The sequence below is a fragment of the Leopardus geoffroyi genome, chromosome C1, assembly GCF_018350155.1.
Source record: "Leopardus geoffroyi isolate Oge1 chromosome C1, O.geoffroyi_Oge1_pat1.0, whole genome shotgun sequence".
Classification (NCBI taxonomy): domain Eukaryota; kingdom Metazoa; phylum Chordata; class Mammalia; order Carnivora; family Felidae; genus Leopardus; species Leopardus geoffroyi.
Window position 1 is genome coordinate 214,509,391 of NC_059328.1, and position 22,999 is coordinate 214,532,389.

Here is a 22,999-nt window from a genome sequence, read left to right on the forward strand (position 1 = left end):
GCCTGATCCATCCCCGCCCATAATAGACACAGCCCTTTCAGGTACTGAGGATAGTGCCTCTGCTGCCAGCCAAGGAAGACCCACTATAAGCTAGAAACTTAGAAAGGAATAGCTGGACCTTAAGGACTCACAGTTAAATAGAACTGAACTTGATGACTTTGTAGTTGTTTTACAGCTGGCTCTGCTGCAGGTGGCGAAGGGGAGAGGCGGTGGGAACCAAGAGACTGCAGGGACAGAAATGTGGCTGGGGGCAAGGCTGAGGAGAGTCCCCAGCAGGCCTTCTGGGTTCCATGGCCAAGAATGGCTTCTATTGAATCTGCCTAGAGATGGGGAGAGATTTTGAGCTGTGGCCCCATTGAGATGAAAAATTGGGATGTCTTGTCTTGTCTTGGAGTTTAGGGGGCTGGGGGTGATCAAAAGAGCAAAGTCTCTGAACCTGGTTTTGAATGCAGGGGTTATTACTAGGCAGATAATCTTGGACAAATGACTTGGAGCCTCTTTGAGGCTCAGATGAGTCATCCGTGAAATACAGTTTATGTGCCTGTGTCAAAGTTAGGTCAGTGTATGTGGAGCCCTTGGGCACAAAGTAGACATGAAACGGTCACTACTACTGTCCTTATTATCATTTCTTTAAAAAAAATTTTAACATTTATTCATTTTTGAGGGACAGAGAGAGACGGAGAGTGAGTGGGAGAGAGGCAGAGAGAGAAAGAGACACGGAATCCGAAGCAGGCTCCAGGCTCTGGGCTCCAAGCAGCCAGCACAGAGCCCAGCGCGGGGCTTGAACTCATGGACCACGAGATCATGACCTGAGCTGAAGTTGGGCACTTAACCGACAGAGCCATCCAGGCGCCTCTCCTTATTATCATTTTTATGATTGTCATTGTCAGTATGTGTTCATACAGCCGTTACTGACTTCGGAGCACTTGCAAATGTTCTCACTGAAGCGACAGCTGACTTCAGCTCTGCTCGCCCCCAGATAGAAGGGTGTGTAACCTCCCTCTGTCATAGTGTTGGTAATACACTGTCACCGCATTGTCGTACCTGCCAACCCCAGGAGACCACGAGCACCTTAAACAGAGGAATCACCTCTCATGGATGCCTGGAGCCAGAGTAAACCAGAGGCTTCATTTCTGTGTGTCGTGGATCCTTGTGAGGAAGCACTTTCCCATGACAAGAACTCCTCAGAGACAGAGCAAGTGGCTTCAAGACGTGAGCTCCCCCAACCCTTGAGGACATGTCAGGGGCCACTGAGCAGGGATGCTGTTGGAAAGTGACTGAACTGGCTGGGAGGCTGGCTTAGACAAGGTGGTTTTCAAGCCCTTGTCTTAACCTTTTAAGACAAGGTTCTATTTATGTTTTAATTGGATGAAGCACTTGTGATGTCCTCTCTGCTTCATTCCAAATGTATTCATGTTAATCCTGAGGCACCACTGAGCAAAGCCAGTCCAGCATGGCCGGCCTTGGGGACTTTGCCTCCACCTGCTTCCCCAGCTCTTGAAAACCATCAGGGCTTCCCTTAGCCCCACTAGATGAAAACTTTTGATGTAAAACATATTTTAAAGAATACTTTTATATGGAGGGCGCCTGGGTGGCTCAGTCAGTTGAGCGTCCAACTTTGACTCAGGTCATGATATCACGGTTCGTGAGTTCGAGCCCCGCGTCGGGCTCTGTGCTGACAGCTCGGAGCCTGGAGCCTGCTTCGGATTCTGTGTCTCCCTCTCTCTCTGTTCCTTCCCCGCTCGCTCTCTGTCTGTCTGTCTGTCTCTCTCTCTCTCTCTCTCAAAAATAAATAAACATTAAAAAAAATTAAAAAAATTTTATTAAAAAGATGAATACTTTTTTATGGAAGACAGTATTCCTTAAAAAAACATCAAATTGATCCTAAATGGTTTGGCAGCATATGATCCAGAATGTTCTGGATTTATATTTTCTCTTTCATGGAATAAAAACTGCAGTGCCACTACCTCAAAAGTTCTGCAAGTTCACATTATGTAAATATATGTAATAAAATATTTACTTAGGGTTTCCACAAAAAAGGTCCAAAGGAGAAAATAAGAGAGCTTCTCTTTGCTGGTCTTAGAAGCTCTGCTGGGAATTCTGAGTGAAATTTAAGCCTCTGAAATATGTTTTGATTGGCCTCCTTCATGTTTTATCTCCTGTAATGAACTCTTTGTCAGTTTGTCAATTTTGACTAAGGACAGAAAGTTCATGTGTAGTAACAACACACAGACCGAATTTAAAATTATGGCTTATATCATGATGTAATCATCCTCTCTTTTCCTTTAGTCAATATTTACCTGTTAGGCCAATATATTATAATTCTGACTTCAAAAGAAGACACTTTATTTTACCTTCCCCAAGTGTTGGTTTTAGATACTTGTAATATCAAAATTGGAAACTGAGCTGTCTGAGACTCTTGGCCACATTCTCTTAGGGTTGAGTTCCTCGATCATCACAGGGCAGGTGTCCCTGCTCCCAGTGACCCAACAGCACAGCTGCGTGGCTCTCAGAGTGAGGCCGCTGAACTCTGAGCCACACTGGTTTCTCTTTCCAGACAGCCCTCTCCTCTGTGGGAAGTAGGTCTATTATATTATCCCACAGCAGCCGGGATCTCTTAGACGGACTTAGGTTTTCCCTCATGTATTAATGCTACAGGCATGGGCGGAAAGACCCAACAAACGCCCTGTAGGAGGGTGGTCCCTGAGTGCGAGGCAGATGAGGAATGGGGAACCTTAAATTCTGTTCTTCCCCTGAACCCCTTATTTCAACCACCCCATGCTTGAACGATTTTCCATTTTAAAAAACTACAGGAAGGGGGCGCCTGGGTGGCGCAGTCGGTTAAGCGTCCGACTTCAGCCAGGTCACGATCTCGCGGTCCGTGAGTTCGAGCCCCGCGTCGGGCTCTGGGCTGATGGCTCAGAGCCTGGAGCCTGTTTCCTATTCTGTGTCTCCCTCTCTCTCTGCCCCTCGCCCGTTCATGCTCTGTCTCTCTCTGTCCCAAAAATAAATAAACGTTGAAAAAAAAAATTTAAAAAAAAAAAACAAAAAAACTACAGGAAGAATGGTCTCCTCCAGCGAGGAAGGAATCAGAGGATAATAAATAGCTCCAGAATGTGCAGATAAAATGTGTGATACTTTCGGACTGATTGTCTAGGCAACCAGAGGAGCAGGTAGTGATGTATTTGGAAGCTCTTCTGAGTCAACTTGGGTATCAGTCAGGACTCTTCCTGTGAGTCATAACTGAAAGGGAACTGATTGATTCATGAACTGCCAAGTCCATAAGTAGGCTAGTTTCAAGTTCAGCTGGATCCTGGAGTTCAAATGAGGTCATAATGATTCTCCCTTTTTTTTCCGAGACCTATTATTTTCTATATTGGCATGATTGTGTGGCAAAGATGTTTCCTTGGCAGCTCCAGACTTACAACGTTCCTTGGTGTGGGGGGTCCCAGAGAGAGATCCTTTCTCCTGAAGTTACTATGAACAAGGATAGGATATAGTAGAATGACATCATGCATATATTTAAATTTAATCAAATTAGGGGCTCCTGGGTGGCTCAGTCAGTTGAGCGTCCAAACTCTTGATTTCAGCTCAGGTAAGGTTCTCATGGTTCATGAGACAGAGCCCCACGTCGGGCTCCGCACTGAACGTGTAGCCTGTTTAAGAGTCTCTCTCTCCCTTTGCCCCTCCCCCCATCTCGCCCTCCCTCTCTCTCTCATTACTTAATGCAAATTCATCTTTGTGTTGATATCATCAGTGTGCCTCTGTCTGCCCATGATGCGCTCGTCATACTACACACTTACTTTACATGTGTACGCTTCTTTTGTATTCTGTCCATGCTGCCCATTTTCATATGCATACGTATGTGTGTGTGTGTGTGTGTGTGTGTGTGTGTGTGTGTGTGTGTGTATAATCACATATGCTACATGTGAGAGATGCTTTACGGGATGTTCAAGAGTAAACCTTAAATTTACAACCTAACCATTCCCTCAACCCCACTTTAGCTGTAATCCCACCAGCCTACGCCATCCGACCATCTCTCTGACAGAACTGTTAGGGAAGGCAGGGCCTGCTGAAAACCAGCTCTACCAGGAAGGGAAAGGGCAATTCTGAAAGGGGAAGAAAGTAGGTGTTTCACCAGAAGGGAAAAGACAACAGGCAAATAAGTCAATTATTGGATTTGTTCACTCAACAAGTATTTATTGAATGCCGATGGTTTGTCAGGCATCCTTCTAGGTATTGCGCCTACGCCAGTGAACTTTACACAGAAGGTTCTGCCTTGCTGGAGCTTACGCTATAGGGAGAGAGGAAGGCAGTAAATATGTAAGTCAATAAAGATGCGCTGTGGTATCTGGCAAGATGAGTGCCCTGAAGGAAAGAGCATGGTCATCATCTTCATCTTTGGATCAGGTGCTTTGACAGGTAGAAGAAACAGAGGGCAGAGAATCTCTTCTCGTTCTGGGATTCTCTTTCAGTTGATCCTTAGAAGGTAAGAAGGGTTTTGATAGGCAGATCCTGTTGAGATGATCCCAAACATAAGAAAAAACATGAGCCAAGCAGACATCTCAGTGGGATGAGGTAGGGTATATTCTGGGAATGGAAAGAGGTTTCCCAGGACAGCCGCATAATAGAGATGTGGAGGGGGAAGCTGGAAGGCCTGGCATGGCAGGTTGGGGTGAGACTAAGTGAAGACATGGCTTACAGGCTAAAGAGTGGCATCACCAGGTCCATGGCTGAGAAGATTCTAGGCAGCGGTGTGCAGGGCTAGGTGAGAAAAGGCAGTATCGAGGCAGGAAGGCCAGGTGTAGATCTCCACATAAAGGCTGTGGTCAGAATGAACAGGAAGAGCAGAGAAGTCAGAGGCAGAGTCTCCAGAGTTCGGGGATTCTCTCACTTCCAGTCGCCTGAAAGGGTTTGTTCACCGTCCAAAATGAGTCTTCTTTTGCAAGTCTGCTGATGTTTACAAAGACAAGAGGCCTTTAGAAATGGGAAGCATCTCGTAAGATGGTTAATGTTGCTTCCTGGGGATAAAAATCTCACCATCTCACTAAACAGTGAGGAAAGTAACCATGCAAAGCACAGGGGGCAGCGGATTGCCCAGCAGGACTGGAAACGGGGGCCTGCACCTCAAGTCGCGTGGCCTCAGAGAATGCCATGCATTCTTGGGAAGGATTCCTGGGAGGGATGGCTGTCGCCTTCCGTACCCCACTGATCAGCCTTCTTCTGCATTTACAGGCAACTTCGAGGTGGGGGTTCACATTGCTGACGTCAGTTACTTTGTTCCTGAGGGATCCCCTCTGGATAAAGTAGCTGCTGAGAGAGCCACGAGTGTCTACTTGGTTCAGAAGGTAAGCACCGGTCTCCAGTTTCTTGGATTAAAAAAACGTTCTATTTAGTCTGCGTCCTTTGTTTGTTTCTCTTTTCTTAAAAAAAAAAAAAAAATGAGGAACAGCTATCTTGTCTGAACATCTTTTCTCACATCCAGTGAGGTCTTAAGAAAAGGTTTTCTTTGGAAAAGTGCTTCCCCTCTGTGGTTGCAGGTTTTCATTCTATATTCAAAAAGAACCAAACTGAAGAGATACCAGGGCAGGACACGGGGGCGCATCTGAAGTTTCAGAGCAGCCCTGCCTCCCAAGTGACTCAGACAGGTGCCCGTGTTCGGAAAGAAATGAGGAAAAGGAACTGCCTTCAAACTCTTGTTCCAGAGTAGGGCTGTGCACACTCAGCCCATATGAGCCACAGTTTTTATGAAGTTTTTTTTTTTTTTTAACCCAGCCACATGCGTTCATTTCGGTAATGTCTACGGCATTGTCACACTAGAGCAGGAGAAAGGAATGAAAACGCCTTTTGAGAAAGTTTCATCCCCTGACCTGCCCTTGACAAGATAATCTGGAGTCTCAGAGATGGAAAAGCATTTCATCGAAGAAGATATACAGATGACAAATAAGCATATGAGAAGATGCTCCTCATCATATGTTATTAGGGAAACGTAAATTAAAATAACAGTGTGATACCACCAAAAAACAAACAAACAAACAAAAACCCAGGAACTATTCAGTACCCATCAACTCTAGAGCGAACAAGTAAATTTTGGTATAGTCGCACGGTAGGACTCTATAGATTGACAACCACAGAGAAGCCTGGTGAACGAAACCAGGCACAAGAGTATGCAGTATGTGAGTCCATGTGTATAAAGTTCAAAGACGGGCAGAGTGAACACAAGTCAGAATAGTGGTCATGCTTGAGAAAAGAGGGCCCGAGTAGCGGGGGGACAGCTAATGATTCCTGATCTGCGTGCTGATTACGTGAGCTTTCAGTTCGTGAAAATGCACACTTAGGTTTTCTGACTTGTGCACTTGTGCGTATGTGTGTGTGTATCATACCTAAATAAAAGTGTTTTCATTTTGAAGCTTTTGTGGGGATGACTTTCTCTCCACTCTGGCTCCTTCTAGTGTAGGTATCCGGCCTACTCAAACAAAGGAACAACATCAAAAGCCAGGTCCCTCGCTTACAGCTTGGCCCTCCTGAGAACACAGCTCTGATATTTGTACATTGTTTGCACTTAATGTAACCTCAGGTTGGAGACATCCCATCCATACCTCCCACCTAAAAGTGCAGTTGGCCAAATCCGGCCCAAGGCCTCTTAGGGAAAGGGAGATAAGACTCCAGAACCCCTTGTATCTACAAAACTATAATGTTATGATGGGAAGAGAAACAGAAGTAGCAATCGCTTAGACTTTGAAGACCACATAAAGTGAATGATGTGAATTGTTCTCTCCACGTAGACAAGTTTAACTCTGTTCTTCAGATTCACAAATATAGGAATTCTAGCCACAATTAGAAGTTCTTTGTCCAAGCAGGTGGCTTTCTCTTATCTAGCTGTTGCATTCTCCTTTTATAACCAGGAATTATGTTTCCAAAACCAAAAATGGAAAAATAAAATTGGGTTAAATAACTAAGCACATTTCCTTTCCTATTCTCTTTACTTTGGTTTTGTGATTGTCACAGTTCTAGAATTTGTCTTTGGGACTGCAGTGTTGGGGCTCTGCTGTTGAGCTCTCAAAGCGGGGAGCTGAGTGGAGGAAGGGCCGGTGTGCCCCTGAGCAGCCCCCAGCTTGGCGGGAGCGAGCGGCGCCTGCCCACAACCTTGGACAGCAGCTGTGCATTCTGATTTCTTTGAACCACGACTCTGACCTTTCTTCCTACTCATTTTTGTTTCTTGAAGGACTGTGTCCAGGAACTTTTCTACTGTTTTCACTTTACTTTGCCTATAAAGGTCTTCTTAAAAGCTGGATGAGCTGCTTTCCTCTTCCTCCAGATTCTCTGCTTTCTCATTTGGCAGAATTTCTCCCAACTTCATCAGATGGGGGAAGGAGGATGTACGTTGGGGGAGGGGGCCGGGTGATTTCCCATCAATAGGGAATGTGGCACTGATTTCTTTTCATTCAGGGCTACTGGCTTATGAGGAACTGACATCAGAATTACAGGTCAAGCTTGATTTGGGTAATTATTCCATAGATTAGGAATATACAGTAAAACAGATATTGGGTCCAAATACCATTTTACTGTCTTTAAAATGAAATCCTTTTTGTTGGGATTTTATTCACAGTGTTAAGTATTTGGTTACTCTCATTACCAATAGGGTATACTCAGGAGAACAGATCAATTGGAATACTGTCCATTTAAGTCCCATGAAAAGACACACTCTTTCTTTTTGACAAAAATCAGGTATCTGCCCATTAGGGGACCAACCATCTAACTTTAGGCCTGTCCTCCTCAGAAGGACGTGACATCTACCCAGTAAATGTCTCCTGGCTGTCTTCCCTGAGCGGGAATTACAATGAAATTGTAAAATGTAAGGTGATTTTTAAAAATAAGTGAATTAAGTTTTAAAAGTAAAAGAAACCCTAAACAGTTGAAACCTAAACCTGAATTGTCTGCCCGTTGGCCAGAGCAGTCGTGTTATTTTAGGTGTGAAACAGCTCAAATGAAAGCTTGCCCATAAATCTCTACGCTATTTTATTGGTGCTGCTTTATAATAGAGATCAAAGATTGGGACTGGAAGCCTGTCTTAACGTGGAGTCCAAAGAGTTTTAAGATGTTCCTCTCTGACCCCAGCAGGTTGTCAGAGTGTTGATGTTTTGTTAATGTCAAACTGTGCAGCAGAGTTGATCAGATTCGGAGTTCGTGGAAGTGTTGATATGAAAAAGGAAACTCTTTCAACAGAGATGTTGGCTGGCAGATATCAATTCCCTTTAAGTTGTTGCAGTGTGTGAGTGGGGGGCCAGCTGTACCTTCCTGCTAAAACCTTGAAGTCCTCAGAGAAGAGGAGAAAAACCCCCTAAGTTCCCAGGCTCCAGCAGCCAATGGGCTCTCGAGGGTGTGAGGGAGTTTGGGAGCCAGCGGAGACCCGGGCTGCAAGGGGCAGGAGACCCCCCCACCCCCGCTTGCCCCTTCCCGGCTGGGTCGCTGACATCTGGCTCCCTTGAGCTTCAGTAGCCCCCCTGCTGCTGCTAGTCCCTCCTGTTCCTCTTTGCATGGATGATTGATTCTTCCCCTCTGTGGCCCTTTCCGTTGGTCACAGGGCTGTCCTGGCTAACCCGTTGCTGAACTTGGCCAGCCTGCCCGCTGTGGCTTTAGCAGATGTTTCTGCTCTCTGAGGCTAATATAAGATTTTATAGTCTGGATGGTACCCCCACCCAGCTGCCTTGGGCAATGGCGTATTTACCCAAATGATCAGTTTCTCTCAAGTCTCCCAAGCCCTAGTCCAGAATGCTTAGAAAGTCAGTGTCCTGTCACCATGTCCCTTTTTTTCCATGACAGCTTTTAAACTCTGCCCTGATTCAACGTTAATGCTGGCCCGAAGCATGCTTACGGAGACTTAGAACCCTTTAAGTCCCTTTCCTTCTCCAATGCCTGAAGGGCTGTCGATCTTCATCCAGTTCGTATTTGTTGAGGCCCGGCTGTGTGCCAGGTGGCAGGTGTGTAAAGATGAGGGAGATGCTGGTCCTGCCCTGGGGAAGTCAGAGGAGGTGGGCACGTAACGAGCACTTATAGTACACCGGGCCCCCTGCAGTTACGGAAGTAGTCTGGGAGGTGGGGAGCACTAGGGAGGACAGAGAAGTCGTACCTGCCCGGGCTGGTGGTAGGAGAGGAGCTTCCAAAAGAGCCAAGACGCCTCACGACAAAATTGAGTTTTGAGCAGCTTTTCAAATTTTAAGTCAAAAATTTCGAGGTAGACACGTGGGTAGAGAGGGCATTCCAGGCAGTGGCTCAACGAGGAACAAAGCAGTTTGGAATTTCTGGAGTAGAAATTGCAGGAGCCAAAAGCTGAAGTTACAAAGAGAGGCCTGGAGTGGCAAGCTGAGGAGTGTGGACTTCATCTGGAGGGCAAGTAGGGAAGGGACATGGTCTCCTTTGTTTCAGGTAGAAAGTCACCTTGGCAACCATGTGGTTGAAGAATAGTGAGGCCAGAGGGAGGAAAATTGTTATCAGTACCAGAGCCCTTTCCCTCAGCTGTGGCCCCTTGAGGCTTTGAATAACCACCCCAAAGCAGGCGGGGAGTTTTGCTCATAGAATTTTAGGAGAGTTTACCAACATGCTGGTGTCCAGCTGGACTCCAGGAGAACTAGAGCAATAGATGTCTTCGGCCTGGTGCTAAAATGGGCATCCTGAGCAAGGAGCCCCTAGCTGCTTCCCCTCCCCATCCAAGAATCCATATCACACAGCAAGGGGTGGGACTGGGTACCCGGGAAGTTGGCTTCCCCATGATGTCTCTGATTTCTCCTCGGAGATAGAGGCCCTCTGCCAGCTTCTCATTGAGAGCTTTTGGCCACCGTTGACCCTTGGCCACTGAACACAGAGACGGAGGGTTCAGGCTTTACTGGACACCTCTCCACCCCATTGCAGGTGTTTGGACCCTCCCTCATTAGCAGGACAAGCAAAAAATCAAACTGTCAAATTCAATTCATCAGCTATTGGAAAGGTAAAGGCCATGTGTCCTACTGTAAATGGGTTTGCAGATTATCATTGGGTAGAGTAGAGTAAGGAGATGCAGAAGTATGGAGAATAATAAGGAAACCTTACCCAGAATAATTTCCACTCCAGAACTCTGCTGCCGGTTTAGAAGACTATTCAAATATAATCCAAGGGAGATGAACGTGACCACACTTGAACAGTGGAAGATGGAGAGAAGACTCATTTGAGAGAGATTTAGATGTAAAACCTACAGATTCTGGGAACTGATTGGTTGTAGCAGGCGGAGGAGAGTGGAGAAATCACAAGATAACACCCAATGGTGTTCTGTGGGAGGGGTGTGTGTGTGTGTGTGTGTGTGTGTGTGTGGTTTTGTTGTTGTTTGCATGTTTAACTGGTAGCAGGGTGCTGCTGCTCTTAACAGAAATAGGAAACATAGTCATAGCAACAGCATCCCCCTGATGCATAAGTGGTTGCATGATGCTTTGACAGCCAGCAGTTTCTCACCCCCCGGAGGGACCTTTCTTCTCTTTTCCTCTTGTTCAATGTGTCCTGCACTCACCACCCCTGCCTGGGAGGTTGTCCAGGCACTGTGTCCAGATGTCACAGAGCCGATGAGCATGCGTAGACCACAGACTCTGGTCCAGGTGGGGCTCCCCTGAAACAGCAGGACTTGTATTCGAGGAAGCAGCTTATTGAGAGCGGCTGCCTGTGTCTCTGGCCCTCCTCCCACGGGGATCCCTGCTGTGCTGTGTGCACCTGACACGTGTGTCACGGGGTCATGGAGCGCATTGCCAGTGCCCCCGGCAGAAATCGGGGCCAGTGCCCCCGATTTATGAGAAGCCACGACGTGCCAAACCACGGATGTGATTGTAATATCTTCTTCATCCCTTCATCCCTTCTCTTCTTTGAAAGAGAAATAACCATCTATTTGCAAAACTGCATGGGCATAAAGACTTCTCTCTGAATACCGTCTGAATTCTGCCCCAAGATCTGGTGAAAGTTTATTAAAAGGAATGCCCTTTAAAAACTAAAGATAATTACACTACCTGAAAACGTTTTCAAGTTTAGCTTCTTCATGAGCACTTAGGTTCTTTGGCATTTGAATATTAAAATGTTGTCCTCTGTATAAGAAAAAAAGATACGAAGCAGTGTTTATAACCTGGGCGGCCACTGAGTGTGCCAGTAGTGTCTAGGAGAGAACAGTCAAAACAGTTTGTCTTCTACTTAAAACGCTAGCTGTCTATGAAATTCTTGTGTCAGGTTGTTTAAATAGAAGTCCACCATGGATTTCCTAAAATGTTTAACGTGATGCAATAAACAGTAAACATGGAAAGAATAAGTGATTCATTCCCTGGGCAGAAGTCAGTCATTTGCAGACAAGGTGCCCGCTGTGTGTCAGGTACCAGATAGACGGGCACAAGAGCTGGTGCTCATTCCTGAAGATTCCAGGGTGCGGTGGGAAGGAGAGGCATGGAAAGAAGTAACTAGGATGTGTTAAGAGCTACAGAAGTGTCACAAGATTGCTGGGAGAGTGGAATAAGTGGCTGCTTAGGACGGCCTCAGATCCTTTTCGAAAGAGCTGCAGGGAGGGGGGACGGGAAGTATACGAAACACCATACATCCTCCCCTGGGGGAATCTGGATATGCCTTTGAGGCATGATGATGAGCCGAATCTTCGAGGATGTGCAAAAGTTGGCCAGATGTAAAACATCCAGAAAGATGTCCCAGAGAGAACAATCTTGGCAAGACCTAGAACGGTGAGCAGGCCTGGCAGGCGAAGGGTGTGCGGTGAGTGGCCCTGCTGAAGGGGAAGGCCTCGCCGGGTGACCGAAGGACCTGGTGAGCCGCGGGATGGCCGGTGAGCGGACTTGTATTGAGCATCTTAAGTATTGTTTTGCCAGTAAGAAAGCCAAGGCTCAGAATTCCACTAGTTTGCCCAGGGTGTACAGGAGGTGGTGGGCCCAGGATTAGACTTCAAGTCTATGGGGCCTCAAATTCTTTACTCTTTCTCCTGCGCTGTGCTCCTGATGAGTATGGACTTTACTCTGCTGTTTACTGATCTTTAGACTTGTGTGTGTGTGTGTGTGTGTGTGTGTGTGTGTGTGTGTGTATGTGTGTGTGTGTGAGATAAAGGCCTTTTCTGCAAATAAAACATAACCTTAAACTCTAATATATAAGAACAGATCAGGTTGTATTTCATTAGCTTAAATTTCTTTCATATTTAAATGTGTAAGACTTATGAGATCAACTCAAGAAAGCAGTGGCTTTTTCTTAATAACCTTTTATTTTAGACTCATTTTAGCCTTAACAGAAAAGTTGCGAAGACAGTACAAAGAGGTGCCACTTCCCAATTCCCCCAGTGTTAACATCTTATATTACCCTAGGACATTTGTCATAACTAACAAGCTGATACTGGGAAATTACTATTAACTAAACTCCATACTTTATTTGGATTTTACCAGCTTTTCCACCAATGTCTTCTTTTGGGTTCACTCCAGGATACCACATTGTATTTAATTGCAATGACTTTTCTTTTGACAAACACAAAGTCAGGAATTGCATTATGTTCGTGTATGCTCAGCTTTGTGATTCAAAATAAGATAGTGCCTTGAACACTTGAAAGAAACACTGCTATATGTAAAGAGGTATTAAGCCCTGGGCTACGAGCATGCCAGGAGAACTGCCGGGAGAACAGCCTACTACCGAAATACAATTGGTATAATTATCAGATAATGCAGGGCAGAGAAGAATCCCAGAATTCACACCCAACAAATTTGATTTAGTCTATCTTAGCTTGGGCTGTCATAAAACATACTATAGACTAGGTGGCTTAAACAACAGACATTTATGTTTTCACAGTTCTGGGGAGTAGAAGTCCTAGATGAGGGTCCCAGCCAGTTCCGTTCATAGTGAGGACTCTTCCTGGCTTATAGATGGCTGTGTCCTCACAGGGCCTTTTTTCTGTGTCTCTGCAGGGCAGGGAGAGGAGAGTTACCTCTCTCTATCGGATCAGAGCCCCACCCTGTGACTTCATTTAACCTTAATTACCTCAAGACCCTGCCTCCAGTGCGGGGACATTGAGGGCTAGGGCTTCCCCATAGGAATTTGCGGGGGTTGGGGGACAGTTCCATCCATAGCAGCATCCAAAACCTGAAATGATGGGAAATCTTTACAATCTCGTCCCAAGACAGTGTGGTCTTGAGACTTTCTCCATTTTGCACCTTATGTGTATGCAGGTAAAGATGTATTATCTTGTAAAACACCGGATACCTGAAAGACAATGTTAAATATGTAGATCATATTTTAACACTCATTAAATAAGTTAAAGAAAATGTAGTGTCATCTGAACAGATGGTATAAAAGCAATGGCAAGAAAAAAAAAAAACATCAAAAATGATTGTCTTACAAAAAGCTGTTACCAAAAGTTTTCGGGTGGTCATTAGATTTCACACAGGTGTTTAAAAAAAAATACCGCATCCTTCAGAATAATGCCAAGTAATGCCATACAATTATTAATTATTTGTTACTGGTGTGGGCCATGAGTTCTAGAATTTACATTTCCATACCAAAGGTTATTTACTGTATTGAAACAGGGTACAGGTACAGTCACTTCACAGAGTAAGAAACCACGGGGAGTGTTGAAAAAGGGCTGCTACTGTGGCTGGTTTAGTTTGGGAGGGGAGTGGATGGTAATCAAGAAAGGTGTGGAAGAAGGAATAGATTAAAGGGAGGAGAGAGCGAGATCCAGGTAGAGATACCGTGTTCATCTTTGGAACTTTAGAGAAAACAAGTAGCATTCTGGGACAGCTGTGAAGTCATCATTTTAAAGTTAAGTTGAAGAGAATTTTTTTTTTTTTAATTAAAGAAGGTATACCACTGGATCAGTTTATTATGGACTAGAAAGATCAATAAAGGGAAGAAATCATTTGGGCTTGAAGAACTGCAAAATGAGTGATCAGTTGATCCTAGCATTCTCCTAGGAAACCTGTGATACTTTGTTGGAGTATCCCTGCTGATCTTCCGACGTGTGGTCTGGTCAGCTGCAATACTGCTTTCAATCACGAAAGCATCGATTCTGCAATTTTATTTTGGTGAAACCCCGTCATGAGTTTACACTCAGCCCTTGGGTTCTTTTATTGTTCCCAGATTTATTGGCAAATCATTGATAAACACAACTGTGTATTTTGAATTTTTTTTTTCAACGTTTATTTATTTTTGGGACAGAGAGAGACAGAGCATGAACAGGGGAGGGGCAGAGAGAGAGGGAGACACAGAATCGGAAACAGGCTCCAGGCTCTGAGCCATCAGCCCAGAGCCCGACGCGGGGCTCGAACTCACGGACCGCGAGATCGTGACCTGGCTGAAGTCGGACGCTTAACCGACTGCGCCACCCAGGCGCCCCAGCACAACTGTGTATTTTGAAAGTGTGAAACGATTGCCAAGATGAAGTTAAGGAATACATGCACTGCCTCTCACAGTGAGATCTTGTGTGCGTGGGGTGAGAATGCTTCAGGTTTACTGTCAGCAAATTTCAAGTGTACCGCATCCTGCCATTAACTGTAGTCACCATGCTGTACCTTAAGATCCTCAGAACTTACTCATCGCGTAACCGAAAGTACGTGCCATTTGATCTATATCGCCCCATTTTTCGCCCCCCAGCCCCCCAGCCACTGCCATGTAAGTGATACCATATGGTATTTGAGATCCTGTCTGGCTTATTTCACTGAGTATAGTGCCCTCCCAGGCTCATTCATGCTGTCACAACTGGCAGGAGTTCCTTCTTTTTTTATGGATAATAATATGCCATAGTTTATGTGCATGTACACATTGTCTTTATCCCTTCATCTGTCAACAGACACTTGGGTTGTTGCCATGTCTTACGGTTGTGAATAATGCTGCCGTGAGCATGAGAACACAGATATCTCTTCAAAGGACTGATTCCATTTCCTTGGAGTATATACCAAGAAGTGGGGTTACTGGATCAAATGGTAACTCTGTTTTTAATGTTTGGAGGGACCTCTATACTGTTTTCCGTTATGGCTCTACCAATTTAGATCCCCCCTCAATAATGTATGAGTGTTCTCTTCTCTCCACATCCTCACCACCCTTTGTTATTTCTTGTCTTTTTGGTAATAGCCATCCTAACAGATGTGAGATAATTTACCAGTCCCACTTACAACAGCATGAAAAACAATAAAATACTTAGGAATACATTTAACCAGGAGGTAAAAGTTGTGTACACTGAAAACTGTAAGACGTCAATGAAAGAAATTGATAAAGGCACAAATAAGTGTAAAGATAGGCATCCTGTGTTCTTGGGTTGGAAGAATTAATATTGTTAAAATGCTCATACTCCCCAAAGTTATCTACAGATTCAGTGTAATCTCTATCAAAATTCCAATAGCATTTTTCACAAAAATAGAAAATCTATCCTAAAATTAATATAGGACCACAAAGGACTATGAGTAGCTAAAGATATCTTGAGGCAGAAAACAAAACCGCAGGCATCACACTTCTCATTTCAAACTACGTGACGAAGCTACAATAATCAAAACAGTAGGGTACTAGTATAAAAACAGACACATGGATCAATAGAACAGAATAGACAGCTTGGAAATAAACCCACGTACATGTGGCCAACTAGTCTTTGACAAAGGTGCCAAGAACATACAAGGGGGAAAAGACAGTCTCTTCAATACATGGTGCTGAGAAAACTGACAGCCACATGCAAAGAATGACACTGGACACCCATCTTACACTGCACACAAAAACTAACTTGAATTAGGAGCGCCTGGTGGCTCTCAGTTAAGCATCCAACTCCCGGTTTCAACTCGGGTCATGATCTCACGGTTCGTGAATTTGAGCCCCACATCAGCCTCTGCGCCGACAGCGTGAAGTCCGCTTGGGATTCCCTGTCTCGCCCTCTCTCTGCCCTTCCCCTGCTCGTGTGTGCATGCTCGTATTCATTCATTCTCTGTCTCTCTCCCTCTCTCAAAAATAAATAAATAAACCTAAAAAAAAAAAAACAACTTGAATTAAAGACTTAAGTGTAAGACCTTGGGTTCTTAAGTATAGAGTTCAACTGGAAGATTATATCCAAAAAGTCCAACTCATTCTTGACTCTAGAGTTTCAGTTTTAGCGTATAGTAAAATGTAATTATTTTTCATTGCTGTGATATCGTTTTTCCCCGTTACCAATTCTTCTCACCTTTCCAGTTCACATTCCCATTTCTCTGGAGGCTCTTCGCAAATGTGCCAGGTGGCATGGTCCTTCTGTGGCCTTCAGGGGACAGTGCTGCCTCCATCTTCAGTTTGCTCTGGAAGCTCAAGCTCTTCATCAAAACTCTGTCCTCTAGGGGCACCTGGGTGGCTCAGTCTGGTTGAGCGACCGACTTCAGTTCAGGTCATGATCTCACGGTGGGTGGGTTCGAGCCCCGTGTCGGGCTCTGTGCTGACAGCTCAGAGCCTGGAGTCTGCTTCCCATTCTGTGTCTCCCTCTCTCTCTGCCCTTCTCTCCCTCTCTCTGTCTCTCTCTCTCTCTCAAATATAAATAAACGTTAAAAATTAAAAAACAACAACAACTCTGTCCTCTGGGTGGCTCCCAAGTCTGGACAACTCCTGCAGATGAGAGAGCGATGTGCTCATGGGCCTGTTCTTTGCTTGCAGGTTGTCCCCATGCTTCCCAGGCTGCTGTGTGAGGAGCTGTGCAGCCTCCATCCCATGACAGACAAGCTGACCTTCTCTGTGATCTGGACACTCACCCCAGAGGGCAAGGTAACAGCTTACACGCGTGAGCAGTTCATTCAGTGAGTCGCTGTTAATCGCCACTTTGTGCCTGGTGCCGAGCTGGGGTCCCACGGTGGTAGAAGGGCACTGTACGGGCAGTCGCCATAGAGAACAGAGGAGGGCCCCCTGCCTCTGAAGAGCTGTCAGTCCATTTAGAAGGCCAGACTGACCGTGAGCAATTGGAAATAGGTTGTTTCTTTCTTATCTTTTATCAAACGGAAGAAGGAATTGTGTAAACAAAGTCACTGGGGAGGCTTAGTGCGGGAGCTGAGATGTAAAGCTGAATGTGGACCAGCAGTGGCAGAAGGGGCAGAAGGAGCTACAGTTAGGAGGATGGGCCCTGTTTGAAGGAGGACACTGGGGGGAAAGGGTTGTGAGTTTGGGAAGGTGGCACGGAGTCAACCTGTGGGGACCCTCAAATGACAGTCGCAAATGAAGTCTGGGTTGTTAGGGTTCCTCTGAAGGGTCATGAGAAAGGTGACATTTTGGAAAGATTAGTGCCACATCTTTGTGCAGGTGACCTGGTAGTTGGAAGATGAATTAAATTGACACAGAGCAATGCCATAATCAGGGCCCAAGGTGATGAAACTACGGACCAAGCACAGAAAGGAGAAGAATGTCAGCAGGCACTCCCTAAAGGTGGGGGACAAATGAGACAGCTAAATGGAAGATAACTCTAGGAAAAACTAGTCTTCTCCCCACAAACAGAAGCAACTCTAAACATCCAAAAATAAGGTAATGATTACGTAACATACAGCACCGATTCAGTGGGATGTTATGCAGTTACTAGAGCTGTTACAGAGACCATGTAAGAGCATAGGAAATGTTTATGCTGTAATATTCAATGGAAGTAAAAAGAAGATATTTAATTACAAAGAGGCTCCAAATAAAGATGGAGAATCAAATACCCACATTTACTTTCATTCCCTCCCAAAACCTCACTAAAACAACAGCGAAGAGATTTTTTTTTAAAGACATAAACCCACAAGGACAAAGAGAATGGGAGAGCAGACAACAGCAACAAAATTTTGGAACTGGGAAGCAGATGGATGAGTGGTCACTGACTTAGCAGTCCTGAGAAAGCTGAATCCTGAGCCAACAATCGAGAAGGCCAAGAAACAACTCAATTTTGCATAGCCGAACCCTAAAGAAATTCAGAAATTGATGGCACCAGGTAACTGCACAAAGTGGAAGAGAGGTGGGTGAAGAGGAAACTAACCGTATTGGTTGACAGTTCATTTAGAAAGATTGCTCTCCCGTAACTTGGAAGAAGAACAGAAATTTATTCTCTGGACAGGATGAAGTTAAGGATGTCTGAACAGGGAGACACCAAACACACTTAATGGTAATGGTCGTTTGGGAGAGGTTGATTGAGTGCTAGCCTCCTAAATGTTAAAAGTCCCAGCTTTCTTTTCCAGCTAAATGCAGAATTCTGGTCACCAAGGCTTATACTCTTGAGTCCAGAGATGAGAAACTTTTCTTGAGGAATCAGAGTGCGAAGAGTTAAGGATCATCGCCTCAGGCACTCCCCAACCAACAGCCCAGCTCCTCTCCCTGTAGGGAATCTTAGAGGCAGCAAGTTCCTTCAACGAGCAGAGCTCTTTAGGATTTCACTAAAAATCAGCATTTCAGGATTTCACTTCCACATATGAAGAGACATCCGAGGGGCACCTGGCTGGCTGAGTCAGTGGAGCGTGCGACTCTATATCTTGGGGTCATGTGTTCAAGCTTCACTCTGGGCATACAGCTTACTTAAAAGAGAGAGAGAGACACCTAAAACTAAAGCCACTACCATGAAATAGAAAAACCAAAGCAAACAAACAGAAAAAAGCAACTAGGACAAAACAGACTGTTCAGGGAAAAGAAATTATCATTTATATCTCTAGAGAATTTTTTAAAGAAATTATAAGATCTAGATCCTTTAAAACAAGAAACAGGAGCAGGGAGAAAGAGCTCATGGAAATTTAAAACATGATAGAAGAAATAAAGGCAACTCAAAATTCTGGTTGGCAGATAGAGTTGAGGAGTTGTCACAGAAAGAGATAGAACAAATAAGAAAATTAGAGGACTAGTCCAGGATATCCAGTATTTTTTCAATGAATATTCCAGAAATTGAGAACAATCAAAAAAGGGAGAAGAAATGATCAACAAAATAACTCAACAAAATGCCCCTTTCCTGCAGGATTTGACTTTCCAGATTGAAAGAACCCAGTGCCCAGCACCATGGTGGATACACATCATCTCCAGACAATATCATCATAAAATCTCAGAACACCAGGGACAAAGGAAAGATCCTCTTGGCTTCTAAGAAGGAAAAAAAAAAGTCACATACAGTCGTTCAGAACTCAGAATAACTTAAGACTATTCTGTTATAACCCTAGAAGCTAGATGGCAATGAAACAACACTTTCTAATCCTGAAAGACTATGATTTTAATGCTAAAATTCTGTACCCAGCTAAGCTATCAATAAAATGTGTGAATCGGAAAGGACATTTTCAGGGCACTTGGGTGGCTTAGTCAGTTGAGAGTCCAACCTTGACTTAGGTCATGATCTCACCTTTCGTGAGTTCAAGCCCCACATCGAACTCTCTGCAGCCAGCGTAGAGCCCGCTTCATTCAGATCCTCTGTCTCCCTCTCACTGCCCCTCCCCCGCTCAGGCTCAAGTGCGCATTCTCTGTCTCTCTCTCTTTCAAAAATAAATAAGCATTAAAAAAATTTAAAAAAGGAAAGGAAAGGACATTTTCAGATATGCAAGGCCTCAAAAAAATGTACCTTTCATATATCCTTTCTCAGGAAGCTGCCAGAAGATGTGCTTCACCAGAATGAAAGAGTAAATCAGGAAGGAGGAAGACATAGGATTCAGGGAGCAAATAAACCAACCCAGGAAAGCAGTGAAAGAATCACTTAGATCACAGGTTGGGGAACTTTTGCTGTCAAGGACAGGATAGTACTTTTTCTTTTCTTTTCCGTTTTTAGGCCACTCGGTCTCTGTCACAACACTCAACTCTACCTTTGTGCCATTGTAGCACAAAAGTAGACAATATGTAAGTGAAAGAGTGTGGCTATATTCCAGTAAAACTCTACTTAAAAACAGATGACAGGCTGGATTTGACCTACAGGTCGTAATTTTCTGTAGATGATGGTGAAGAAGGTCCCTAGGGCAACAACTCTACAAGGGTATAGAAGACAGCCAGACAGACTGTAGCAGGCCAGAAGGCTCTAAGAGAGATGTCTTCAAGAAAATGAAATAGTGGGGCGCCTGGGTGGCGCAGTCGGTTAAGCGTCCGACTTCAGCCAGGTCACGATCTCGCAGTCCGTGAGTTCGAGCCCCGCGTCGGGCTCTGTGCTGATGCCTCAGAGCCTGGAGCCTGTTTCCGATTCTGTGTCTCCCTCTCTCTCTGCCCCTCCCCCATTCATGCTCTGTCTCTCTCTGTCCCAAAAATAAATAAACGTTGAAAAAAAAAAATTAAAAAAGAAAATGAAATAGTTAAAACATCTATATATCTGAATTTTTTGAGAGATGATTTAGACCAGCACTTATAGAATTTTTTGGTCTGAGGACTTGTTACACTAAAAAAATCTTCAATGACCTCAAAATGCTTATGTTCATGTGGATTACCTATTAAAAATTAGAACTGCTAGAAATTTTAAATATTTGTTTAAAGTAATAATAATAAGCCATAAATAACATTTCATGAAAAGTAACTATGTCTTCTAAAAATTAGGAGAGTTTTATATTTTCCTAAATCTTTTTCACAACTGTATTAAGGAAGACATTAAACCAGCTTCTCATATATGCATCTATATTCAATCTGTTAGGGTAAGTTATTTTGGTTGAATTATGTAAGTGAAGAAAATCCAGCTTCAAACAGATATGTAGTTGGAAAATAAAGGTGTGTTTATTTATTTATGTATATTATTTTTGAGAGAGAGAACTCACCCAGGAAAGGGGCAGAGAGAGAGGGAGAGAGAATCCTAAGCGGGTTCCACACCCAGCTCAGAGGCTCAATCTTACAAACCTCGAGATCATGACCTGAACTGAAGTCAAGAGTTGGACGCTTAACTGACTGAGCCACTCAGGTGCCCCAAAAGGGGTATTTTAATAGTTTCTTCAGGTAATTATGGATATTCGTCTCTGCATTACACCAGAATTTGACAGTTTCTTAAAAATTAGTTCCATTCTAGAATCTGAAACTGTATCTGCTAGGGACTAAATTCTGTACCACTGAAACCCATATGTTGACGCTCCAGTGCCTTAGTGTGTGTCGGGAGGTAGAGCCTGTAAGGAGATAATTTAGGTTACATGAGGTCATAAGGGTGGAGCCCTGATCTGATAGAATTAATGTGTTTGTAAGAAGCGAGACCAGAGAGCTCGCTTTCTCCCTGCCATGTGAGGACACAGTGAGAAGGTGGTCATCCTCAAGCCAGGAAGAGAGCCTCTCTCACCATGAACCAAATAGGCTGGCACCTTGATCTTGTCCTTCCCAAACTCTAGAACTGTGAGAAAGCAATTATCAACAACACCCAGACTGGGGTATGTTATGGCAGCCCTAGTAGACTGATACAATAGATACAATAATATCACTTCAACTCTTTTTACTAGATTACATTAAAATCTGTCTTATATTTTATTTTTTTTTAATGTTTTGTTTTATTTTTGAGAGGGCGGGGAGGGGCAGAGAGACAGAGACAGAGGATCCAAAGCAGGCTCCACTGTGATAGCAGAGAGCTCGACGCGGGACTCAAACGCACAAACCAGGAGATCATGATCTGAGCCAAAGGTGGACACTTAACGGACTTAGCCACTGAGGTGCCCCAGTCTTATACTCTAAATGGACCTTTTACCTAGGCAGTGATTTTTTTTTTATCATGCATTTAGAAAGTTTAGATCATTTAGAAAATATTGGCTCCTTCTGCTGATCTTCTACATGTGAACATATTTCCTTTTATGATATCAAAAAATCACATTGGTTAATATCACTGCTGATATTAGACAAGTCTTTAAGTATTAGGAAACATGTACCATGTGTCGGATACAAGGTTTCCAAAATGCTCAGTTTTGTGAAAGCTCAAATTTTATCATAGGCAATAAATAATATCAGTTGTTTTTCTTGAAGCCCCAAATAACCATAGTTTGAGTATTATCTGTTCCTTCAAGTAAAAATGGCGTTTCGTAAAAAAAAGCCATCGGTTTAGCTTACAGCTCAATTACATAACTGCCTTTCCTCCAGACCACCGTCATACTTCATTCAGCATGCAGCTTTCTGTGAAGAAAACGAGGACTCAAGGATTGTGCCGTAGTAAGACTAATAACTGTTACTGCGTCATCAAGAACATTCTTACCCACGTCATCAAAAACACTCAAACGTTCTTAAGCCAGCTAGACTTTCTGTTCCTGGGACTGAGGTGGTCAAGAGTATCCTGGCACTGGATACATTTGTTGCCGTTGCCTTATTCATGCCAAGGCAGCGGCAGCGGCAGCAGCAATTTCCCCCGTCAGTGCTTTTGTTCCCAGTGTAAATGTCAACACAAGGAAAAAGTCAAATAATGCCTTAGGATTTATTGTTATGAAAATAGCACTGACCTCCTGGGTCCCTGCAAGGGTCTCGGGCACCCCCAGGAGTCCACAGACCATACTTTAAGAACCACTGTTTTAGACAGTTGGTGGGAAGTTTGGGGTAGATTCATATACATGGTATACAGAAAAACCAAGCAAATTAAAACAAAGCAGCTATTAATTCTGGTGAAAATAAAAATTCGTGTAGGAAAGAAAAGTAACACTTAGCATGCACATAACCATAATAGTTCGTTCTGACAGCGACGATGTGACCATTGGGAGGGCAAGGGCCTGGAGCGGTTCTGTGGGTTTGGTTGGGGAAAAGGAGCACATGTGGGAAAAAAACTAAATTCTCTTCTTCTATAGTAAAAAGTTTTGAATAACACCTAAGACTGAAAAATCAAGAAGCAGCGATCAGGCAGGCTACTTAGAAATATAGAAGTAAGTACCAAAATAACCTGCTAAGATTGGTGAAAGTGGTTACCCCTGGGGAAGGGCAGAGGAAGGAAAGAGACAGAGGGCCGCTGGTTTTCACAAGCCTTTAACACTCTTTGTCTGCTTGAACTATGGATACTTTAACTTTTCAATTTTTATTTTGAAACATTTCAAATAGACATGAAAGTAAAGAAAATAGCATAATAAACCCACCCTCCCTATCTCCCAGATTCGACTACTGA

At 44.1% G+C, this 22,999-nt stretch overlaps 1 protein-coding gene and 1 long non-coding RNA gene across 5 annotated transcripts in view; one reads left to right on the top strand and one right to left on the bottom strand.

The window, feature by feature from the left end:
• The window catches only part of DIS3L2 (DIS3 like 3'-5' exoribonuclease 2), a 350,540-nt gene that overhangs the window by 237,988 nt on the left and 89,553 nt on the right, over positions 1 to 22,999 (top strand). For 3 of the 4 annotated variants that reach the window (XM_045481713.1, XM_045481716.1, XM_045481714.1), the window contains 2 exons: positions 5,236 to 5,348; positions 16,645 to 16,752. In XM_045481713.1, the coding sequence (XP_045337669.1) occupies positions 5,236 to 5,348; positions 16,645 to 16,752 (221 nt within the window). The remainder of the gene's footprint in view (positions 1 to 5,235; positions 5,349 to 16,644; positions 16,753 to 22,999) is intronic. The other variant, XM_045481715.1, reaches the window with a different exon arrangement.
• Positions 12,809 to 16,416, bottom strand: LOC123599628. Its single transcript, XR_006713233.1, has 2 exons — positions 16,187 to 16,416; positions 12,809 to 13,248 (listed from the first exon to the last, which is right to left on the bottom strand). It is a non-coding gene; the product is annotated as an uncharacterized LOC123599628 (long non-coding RNA).